We start from the raw sequence: 11,060 nt of genomic DNA, 5'->3' as shown, positions 1-11,060 counted from the left end.
TCTTCAATTATTTGTCCAACATCATAAATATACTTAATTTCTTGATTCATATAATCTTGAGCATACATTAGACTCTTGCTTAAATAGTCTTTTGTATTTATTTATTTTCAATGCTAATCTTGAAATACTTATGAGACTAAATTTGTCTCTAGACCTTTTAAAATATCCAACAATTAACATTTAACAATTCTTTAGTTCAACTTATTTTCTTTAGACCTATAAAGTTTATTCTTAACTGGACATCCTCATCAGAATTCATTAGTTGTTTTAGTTGAAATTTTATTTCGTATACAAGTTGTAATTTTTAATTCTTCTCTCCAAATAAATTAATTATATGGAGATATTCCATAAATGTTTGTTTCCAAATAAAGACTATTTGAAGTAGTTATTTATTTCTTCATATTTAATATGAATTGTCAATGTCCACACCGATGTTTCTTTCATCGTCAATTGACTTTTGACAATTACATCAACACATTTACTTTAGTTTACTGAAGTTTACCATCAAATGTGTATGAGTACTGAAGTTAAATTACTTTTAGAATAAATAGAAATTTTTTTAATATGCATTCTTTTATGCACCACTTTCCTTAGTAATTTTCTTTTAGGTGTAACATCTGTAATTCTTACAACTTCATTTCTTTATTATCTTTTAAGATATCTTCTAAGTGAACATTATTTATGTTATTTTTGTTTCAATCTTTTTATTTCTTAAACACAATATGATGTGAGTTCATATAGAGACTAAGTCTCCCTTTAGACAAGTGCAATTCACATCAATTAACTTAAGTGTGAATAAGAAAATTCAAATTATATGCATGAGAATACATTAGTGTAACTCAACTTTAATGCATTTAATTTTGAAACAAAATAAAATATATGGTGTATTTCTTATGAAATCTTTATTCTAATAATACCCTTAGCAATTTTAACCCTTTTAGATATAATTCTTAAAAAATAATAAATTCTAGTTATGCCTTAAAAACTTTATCATATAAAATGAACTTAAGATGTTGACAAGAAGAAAAAAACGTATAAATAGAAATGTTAACTTAATTAGATAACAAAACAAATGAACAACCATACTCACAAAATTTTAATAATCACATAAATTCAAAATAATGGTACGTCTCATCATAAGAAATCAAACACAACATTAATATTTAGTCTTTGGACATGATATATTAACTTGCAAACGACACTCTTTTGTAGTAATCAAATATTAACAATAAGTTCTGTCAAACAATTGGTTATCTTTGGATAGTCCAATTATTCACATGACACACCGAATAATTGTTACATATTTATTACCACATTTGCATAATGTTATTGTGACCAATTATTTATCTTTCTTTGGGCCGATTAAATAACCGCATGAATTACATATACACTACCTTCTTAATTTATAAAACATGTTAACCTACACAAGAGTGCCTACTTTGGTAGGATGTTGCTTCAACTAATTGATTTAATAAATTAATAACTTATGTACATACTTTAAGTGTGTAACTCGACCAATTATTAAACTTTCTTTTGTCCGATTAATAATCGCATAGTTACAAACACAACCGTTTTAATCTTATAAAACAAATATGTTCTATAAATTAATAATTTGTACATTATTTAAAATTAATTTGTTTCTACATTTTTTATTTTGAAAAAATATTAAACCCATACTAAATATATATATATATATATATATATATATATATATATATATATATATATATATATATATATATATATATATATATATATATATTTAAACAATTATTTAGTTGTTGATAATAATTAAAAACAACTATATTTGGACATAATGTATACTATACTATATAGCCATTAGATATCATAGGGAAAAAAATTACTTAATGTAAAGTGCTGAGCTTATGTTACATGCCATGCCTAATTGTGTGTGATTCATCCTTGCTCATATTGTGCCGCGATTTGTTTGTACCTCTGAAAAATGTCATATATCAATTTTGGTTGAGTTAGTCGGGTTAGGCGTTTAGTAAAAAATGGTTTATCCTAACTATTTAAACAATAACTTGTGTTAGTCCAAATGGTTTTCTTATATTCAATTTATAATGTGATTTTTTTTGTGAAGACATGAAGTGTTCAACCCAGTGTCAGTGTCAGCCCCGAGAATGGGGCTGCCCATCCATAATACGTCAAAAAAAATATTTTTGCATGTACTTACTAATATAAGTTAAAACAATTGTTTTTAGTTAGATTAAAATTTATAACCAAATAACCTTTTTACAATTTTCATCCTAAACTACAAATTACAAACTTTTATGATAGAAAACTTAATAAATTTATCTAAGAACCTAGTTTTTTTTAAAATGGGTTGCCCTAGCTTATGGGCTTTTCGGTCTTCCCCTAAGGTCAGGGCAAGGAGTGAAGAAGATTCCGACCGAGGAGCTAGAGCCTGACTGAAGGGCGAAGGGTAGAAGTCATTGTGCGACCGAGAATAAAAGTTTTGATAATATTTTGAGATTTCTAGCATTTTCTAGTTATGTATCATGCGAAACAAACTGGGCATGTTTATAAGACTATAAATAGGCTCATTGTTTAAGTATATCAAACAACAGGTTTCTTAAATAATTGATGTTAATAATTTATAAAAAAAAAAAAAACACTAAGTTTTAGTGCAAACAAATGACCCTTTTAATTAAAAAGATTCTAATGGGTGGTCATATCCTAATCTCTTTGTCCAAGGGTTTATATCCTAATCTCTTAGTCCAAGGGTTTTGCTGAGCTTACCTAGAGACATCCCTGAACATAATTAACAAAATATTAAAAGAAATTATAACAACTAAGTACATATGATTAACTAATATAACATGACATAAAATTGTATAATCTAAAAAACAAATTAAGCATTTCAAAAGTATGAGAAATATTTATAAGCTTCGAGAATTAATCCATGTTTTTTTCATGAATATTCTTCTTGTGAAGCTTGTACAAGTCTTCCACAACACAATCCATATCTTCTTCTCCTTTACTTTTGATTTTGTGTTTCATTTCTCTTGTATTGTCCCTAATTTTCTTCCCATCTTCATCACCAACTATGACTTCCCTTATAAACTCTGCAATCTCTTCCCCGCTAAGCCCTCCATTCTCATCTCTATTTATTTCCAACCCCACACCGATCTCCTCCACTAACCTCGCATTCACTGGTTGGTCTAAGTTCATGGGTATAGCCACAATTGGAATTCCAAATGTCATGGCCTCCATTATAGAACCCCACCCACAATGGCTTACAAATCCTCCAACATTTGGGTGCATCAAGATTCTAGCTTGCGGAGCCCATTTCTCAACTACAAGACCTCTATCTCCCACCCTCTCAAGAAAGCCATTGGGCAGTGCATCTTCAATTGAAATCTTCTCCTCCTCCTCAAAGGAAAATCTAAGCACCCAAATGAAATTCACCATACTTAGCTCCAACCCTTTTGCTACTTCCTCTATTTCTTCTCTAGACAAAAAGGACTCTGTTCCAAATGATACGAAAACTGTTGAAGATGCCTCTTTCTTGTTAAGCCACTCCATGATCTCGCTGTTATCTTCCGAGTCTCCGTGTTCTTGAGCCAGAGGACCCGTGGGGACTATCTTTTTTCCAAGTAGGTTTGATCCGTACTCTATGTATTTCCCTTCCAATTCTCCAAACGTCTTCATGAATATGATGTCGCAGGTTCTACTAAAGAGCGGAATGCCTATTGGAAATATATTATTATAGTTCTGAAATTTAAACTAAATAGAATGAAAATAAGAATATTACTTTCACTTTCAGTTTGACTTTGCTCACTCAGAGTTGTATTCAACATTTCTTGAATCATTCGGTTCCAGTGAGTTCCCCGTAGATTCAAGACGGGATAAGGGAAGTCAACGCCCTGTTTCATAAATGTATGGAAGATATAACACATGGCGGAAGCGCTACCGCTGATGAATGGAACTGCTGGTATCCCGATTGTTGTTGCGGCGACTGATGCCCATTCTTGGTTGAAGTCGTAAATGAGTATGTCCGGTTTCAGGGTTTTAATGATTTGGTTGAAGGATGGGCTGGCTTTGTCCATGGCTCTTTTGAGAACTGAGTTTAGGTGAAGTGGGAGGCCATTTGTTGTGTGGAAATGGGGAGGAAGGTCGGGTTGAGATGGGATATGGAATTCGATGAGTTTGATCGATTGAGAGTATTTCTGTGTGACCCTTTTCTTGATGGAGCTCAGATTGATCGGGGTTGAACATAGATAGATTCGGAAGTTTCTGTCGGCAAGTCTTTTGGCAAGCTCTAAGTAAGGAGAGACATGGCCATGGGCTAGCCATGGGACCATTACAACATTCAAGCATGGCTTCTTCGTCTCCATATGATCACTTTTTTTTTAATCAGATTCAGAGATGAATTGAATTTGTTAATAATGGCTTCTTCCATATCAAATATATAAATCATTCAAACTTATTGCTTTGGGATTTTTGATCACATCAGTTTTGCGTTACATTGAAAACGTGTTACAATATTTGAATCATTTGTTCCACGTACATGTTACAATGATGCATGTTAACAAAATTTGTATCCAGGTGTTTCTCCTTTTGATCCACGTGATTCATCATCTCCCTCCATGTATGTTAACAAATGTTGATCCACGTGCTTCTCGTTATCAAAATTTTGATCCCACGTGTGACGTGCTTGCTCCCTCCGATGGCCCGACAAAAACTTAATTTTTAATTGTATAATTAAGTTATTAACTGCTGCAACTAAAATACCAGGACGGCATAAACAATAAAGAATGAAACAAATTTTAACATGGTTCACCAAAAATTAAACTTGGCTACGACGTCCATCAAAGAAGAGAGTATTATTGAGAATATCAATATAGATATTACATCAATACAAATTATGGTTATGACATTAGTTTATATAACATTCGATCTCCCAAAACTCTAACAGATACAAAATTAGGACTGGAAACAATGCTCTCAAGTTAAAATTTTCAGCTTTCTAAAATGTCAGATTGCACATTTAAATAAGCACAGACTAGGTCAACACTAAAATCTTGGTGAAGAATCTCCAAAATATTGTCACAATATTTTTTTTAGTTGTATTATCATAAAAAAATATTAGATATTTTTGTGTTAATATTATTTCTTAAATCAATATTATACAAATATATATATATATATATATATATATATGCTTAATTTTTAAAGTGTCAGGTTGACCCGCCCACCCATAAACTTGAAAAATTAAATAAAAAATGTAATATACACAAGTTTTGAACTTGAAAACTTATAATATAAGTTTAAGATTTTAACCAATTATGTTAATAACACTTTATATTTTAAAGTCAATCTTCAAAATTGATGAACGTATGACATATCTAATAATATAACTTTAACCTTTTAAATAATTAAACTAATAATATTTAATTTGTTTATATAATTTATTATATATATATATAACCTTATATATATAATTATTACGCATATCAATTATATATTCACACATAAATTTATAAAAAAAAAATCAACAATCTTCAGTACTGGTGTATTGGTTAAGTGTTCATTCTACATAATAAAGATCGAGATTTTGAATCTCACCTAGTACAAATTTGTAATAATTATAAAGAGGAATTAAAGAATATGTTGGTTAGTTGACGGAAGTGAGTTGGTAAGTGGGTGGAAATAATATTGTTGTTTGTCAAAAATAAATTGATAAAGCTCTAACAAATTAAGTTAAAGAATTATAGAAGAAGAATTTTGTAAGAGAGAACTTGATAATAACAACTAACTACCATTAACTACTAGATAAGATAAGAACAACTAACTACTTCTAGATAAGAACAAGGAGTTATACATCTCCATATACAATGTTAAACTAATAAACAAACTAACATATTTCTTAACATCCTCCCTTAAATTGGTAACACTTGTATCAATTTACACTTGGATCAGCACAAACACCTAACAAATCTCGTAGTTTCTCAAAAGCATCCAACTTAAGTGGTTTAGTCATGATGTCTGCAATTTGTTCTTTAGTATTGCAATACTCTAGATTCATAGTTTCATCTTTTGTAAGTTCACGGAGAAAATGAAACCTAACATCTATATGTTTGCTTCGTCTATGCATCATAGAATTTTTTGATAACTTATTGCTGAATTATTGTCACAGAATACAGGGGTAGCACCAACAGGAGCGTGTTTTACTTCCTCAAAAATCCTTCTAAGCCATACAGCTTGACAAGCACACGATGCAGCTGCAATGAATACAACTTTAGTGGAGGACAATGAAACTACTAACTGTTTCTTTGAAGACCAATATACTACTCCAGAACAAAATATAAAAGCATATCCAAAAGTACTTTTCCTATACTTAGGTCCCCTGCATAATCACTATCAGTATATGCAATTAAATTTTGTTGTCCTTTTGACTTGTAAAAAATCCCAAAGTCCATTGTTCCTTTTAAATATCTGAGTACTCTCTTTGCTGCAACAAGATGTGATTCAGTAGGACAATCCATGAATCTAGTAAGAATACTTACCACAAACATAATATCTAGTGTAGTAGTTGTTAAATACATCAGACTCCCTACTATCTGTTTAGAAGTAGTAGTACCTACCTTCTTTTCTTCTTCTGATTTTCCAAGTTTACAACCTTGAATAATAGGATTTAGAACCGTATTACTTTGATCCATATTGAATCTCTCCAAAATCTCATGTGTGTATTTCTTCTACCCAATAAAAATGCCATCTTGCCTCTTCAACACTTCAATTCTAAGAAAGAATCTCATCTTTCCTAAATTAGTCATCTCAAACTCATGTTTCATTAATTTCTTGAAATCAACCAACATACTTTCATTGTTTTCAGTAAATATAAGATCATCCACATAAACACATAAAATTAGAAACATACCTTTGTCTCCAACCTTGATAAAAAGAGTGTGTTTATATTGCCATCTCTTAAATCCTTCTTTACTAAAATAAGTTTCAATCCGATTATACCAAGATCCAGGGGCCTGTTTTAGGCCATATAGTGCTTTCTTTAACTTGAAGACTTTATGCTCTTGACCATTTTTCTCATATCTAGGTGGTTGTTGAACATAGACTTTTTCATTTAATTCTCCATACAAGAAATCTGATTTTACATCAAGTTGATAAATTATCCATTTCTTTAGAGCATCCAATGAAATTACAACTCTAATGGTATCCAATCTAGCAACATGTGCAAATATCTCATTATAGTCTACTCCATGTTCTTATCTAAAAGTAGTTAGTTGTTCTTATCTTATCTAGTAGTTAATTCTAGTTAGTTATTACTATCAAGTTCTCTCTTACAAAATTCCTCTTCTATAATTCTTTAACTTAACTTGTCAATTGGTAACAGAGCAAGGTCTTCTATGTTGCAATGAAAAAGAAAGGTGAAGTAATCCATGGCAACCAAAAATAATTTTGTTCAAGCTTTGATACCGAAGTTGAATGATCACTACGAACATTGGTGTATGTTAATGGAGAACTTCCTTCGATCCAAAGAGTATTGGGGGTTAATAGAAGAAGGAATTCCGACAATTGCTAGAGGATTTGAACCAACAGATGCAGAAAAAAAATCCATTAATGAGGCAAAGCTGAAAGATTTAAAGGTAAAAAATTATCTCTTTCAAGATATTGATAGAACGGTATTAGAAACAATTCTAAATAAGGATACATCAAAAGATATTTGGGAATCTTTGAAACAGAAGTATAAAGGATCTGTTAGAGTGCAAAGAGCATAAAGGAAAGCTCTTCGCAAAGAGTTTGAAATGTTAAACATGAAGACAAAAGAATCGGTATGTGATTATTTTGCTAGAACTCTTGTTATTGCAAATAAAATGAGAGTCACTAGTGAAAAGATGGAAGATGTTGTAGTTATTGAGAAAATTTTGAGACTTATGACATCTAGATTTGATTATGTTGTATGTTCAATTGAGGAATCAAATGATGTTGATACTCTATCAATTGATATGTTACAAAGCAGTTTGTTGGTTCTTGAGCAGAGGATGAATGGACATGTTTTTGAACAAGAACATGCTCCAAAAGCTACATATGTTGATCAAGAAAAAGGAAGAGGTCGAGGAAATGGTGGTAATAGAGGAAGAGGTAGATGTCGAGGGAGACAATCCTTTGATAAATCTACTATTGAGTGTTACAATTGTCACAAACTTGCACATTTTTCTTATGAGTGTCCAACCGAAGAAGGTGAGATTAAAGCACAGTTTGTTGAAACTAATGAAGATGTTCTATTAATGGCATATGAAGAAAATAATGTGAGTAATAAAGATGAATCATGGTTTATTGACTCTAACTGTAGCAATCACATGTGTGGGAAAAAGGAAATGTTTTGTAGACTCAATGAAAACATTCTTACAACCATCCGATTTGGAGATAATAGAAGTCTGGAGGCTAAGGGGAAAGGAGATGTACGTGTAATTGTGAAAGAGACTATGTAGACCATTCAAGATGTTTTCTATGTTTTTGGTCTGAAAAGTAATTTCTTAGTGCATGTCAATTACTAGAAAAAGGTTTGACAGTCCTTCTTCAAGATGGAAAGTGCAAGATATATCATCTAGAAAATGGAATAATTGTGACAACTCAAATGGAAACAAATAGGACTTTTATTCTTCATTCTCAAAAGATAGAGAAAGAAGAGACATGTTTCTCATCTATAGAAAGTCAAACTTGGTTGTGGCATCAAAGGTATGGTAATTTGAGTATTCGTGGCTTAAAACCTCTTCAACAACTTGACATGGTGAAGGGACTTCCAAAGTTTGAAGCTCTTTCAGGTTTGTGTGAAGATTGTTTGATAGGAAAATAGAAGAAGAATCCATTCCCTAAATTAAGAAAATGGAGAGGAGAACAAGTACTTCAATTAGTACATAGTGATATTTGTGGTTCTATCAATCCTATATCAAATGGAAACAAAAGGTATTTGATTACTTTGATTGATGATTTTAGCAGAAAAATCTGGGTATATTTTTTGACAGAAAAATTTGAGGCTTTCAAGGTTTTCAAAATTTTCAAGCACCGAGTTGAAAATGAAACTGAAATGAAACTCAAGTGTCTTAGAACTGACCGTGGAGGAAAATTCACATCTAATGTGTTTATAAATTTCTGTCAAGATCATGGAATAAAGAAGTAACTAACTTCAGCCTACACCCCACAACAAAATAGAGTTGTTGAAAGCAAGAATCAAACGATTATAAACATGGTACGGAGTACACTTTCAAGTATAAAAGTTCCAAAAACTTTCTGACCAGAAGCTGTAAATTGGACTATCTATGTTTTGAATAGAAGTCCAACATTAATGGTAAAGAATATAACTCCAGAAGAATCTTGGAGCGGCTACAAACCTACAGTGGAACATTTTAAAGTATTTGGTTGTATATCTTTTGTGCATGTTCCTGATGTTAAAAGAACAAAATTGGATGATAGAAGTCTAAAGTGTGTATTTCTTGGAGTAGGTGAAGAATTAAAGGCTTATAAACTATACAATCTAGTCACTAAGAAGATAGTTATAAGAAGGGATGTGAAATTTGCAGAAGGTGAAAGATGGAATTGGAATACTGGTCTTATAAAGGAAAGTGATGTCACATCTGTTTTGAAAGAAAATGATTATGAAGTAAGAGTCGACATAGAAAGAGGACAAAGTAGAAACAGTGTTCAAGGGAAAAACAGTAGTACTTTAAGTGATAATGAGAAAGTTATTGCTGAAGACAATACTACTAATGTTGTTGATGAAGATAATTCTTCTAATGTTGTTGCAGAAGACAATACTACTATAGTAGAAGGAAGGGCTTTAAGGGTTAGAAGACCACCAATATGGTTGAGAGACTATCTAGTTGAGGATGATCAATTTGAATATGATTTTATACATCAAGCATTGCTTGTAAATAGTGATCTTATATTGTTTTGTGAAGATGTGAAGACACCAAAATGGAGAAATGCTATGGATATGGAAATCGAGGCTATTGAAAGAAACAATACATGGGATTTGACTAACCTACCAGTTGAAGCAAAGAAGATATATAGGTGTAAAATGGGTATTCAAGACTAAACTGAATGAGAAAGGAGAAGTTGATAAGTATAAAGCCCGACTTGTTGCAAAAGGATATAATCAAGAACAAGGAGTTATACATCTCCATTTACAATATTAAACTAATAAACAAACTAACATATTTCTTACCAAGCTCAAGAAAGAGGGAGTGGGTGGTTAATATATAATATTTTGGCAAACGAAAGTGAGTTTGTAAGTGGGTGAAAATAAGATTGATGGTTGACCGAAGTAACTTGATGAAGCTCGGTAAAAAATAGATAGTTAACTAAGAAGGAATATAATACTTGATTGACAAAAATAAGTCGGTAAATGGTGACGATTAAATTATTTTTAGCCGTACAAGTGTACGAAAACCTTGCTAGTATAATATAAAAGTTAATAATTATGAATAAATGTAAAATTTTAAGAAAACATTTAATTGAAAAATATAAAATAATTTTACAATTTTACTCTTTCTTTATAAAAATTTAAAAAAATAAATAAATTTCTTCTAATAAACGGTTAAAATTTTATTACAAAGTTTAATTATTTTTTGAAAACTAAGACACGCATACTCAAATTAGGGATAGAGACTCCAACTCACCCCATTCGTAAACCTCTTTTTCTTTTTTCATGTCATTATTTTCTCTTCATACAAGCGTATATATGCGTTTCTACGGAGAAATTTGATGAAATGATCTTAATAAGTCACTTATTTGCATCCGTGGTCACCCCATAATTTTTATTGCTCTGGTGACCACTTTATTTTTTTTGAACAAAAATACACTTATCGCGTAACGCAAAGGGACTTCGCGTTACGCGAAGTGGAAAAGTGTGAAAAGTCTAAAATACTCTTACTATTTAATATAACTTCGGCATATTTTTTCATTTCTCCTTCTCTCTCTTCCTGTTCATCTCCTCCTTCTCTAACCCTAAATGGCGGCGACGATCTTCAACGACGGCGGCGGCGATATTCGACGACGGACAATAAGCACGACGAGCA

At 31.2% G+C, this 11,060-nt stretch overlaps 1 protein-coding gene across 1 annotated transcript; it reads right to left on the bottom strand.

Moving 5' to 3' along the window:
- Window positions 1-2,919: 2,919 nt before the first annotated feature.
- Window positions 2,920-4,361, bottom strand: LOC124909661 (beta-D-glucosyl crocetin beta-1,6-glucosyltransferase-like). Its single transcript, XM_047450319.1, has 2 exons — window positions 3,779-4,361; window positions 2,920-3,713 (listed from the first exon to the last, which is right to left on the bottom strand). The coding sequence occupies exons 1-2, from the start codon at window positions 4,359-4,361 to the stop codon at window positions 2,920-2,922; spliced, it is 1,377 nt and encodes a 458-aa protein (XP_047306275.1).
- Window positions 4,362-11,060: the final 6,699 nt, after the last annotated feature.

Source organism: Impatiens glandulifera, chromosome 7 (assembly GCF_907164915.1).
Source record: "Impatiens glandulifera chromosome 7, dImpGla2.1, whole genome shotgun sequence".
NCBI classification, from domain to species: domain Eukaryota; kingdom Viridiplantae; phylum Streptophyta; class Magnoliopsida; order Ericales; family Balsaminaceae; genus Impatiens; species Impatiens glandulifera.
Note: the sequence above shows the minus strand (reverse complement) of the source record. Positions and strands in the feature narration are given on the sequence as shown.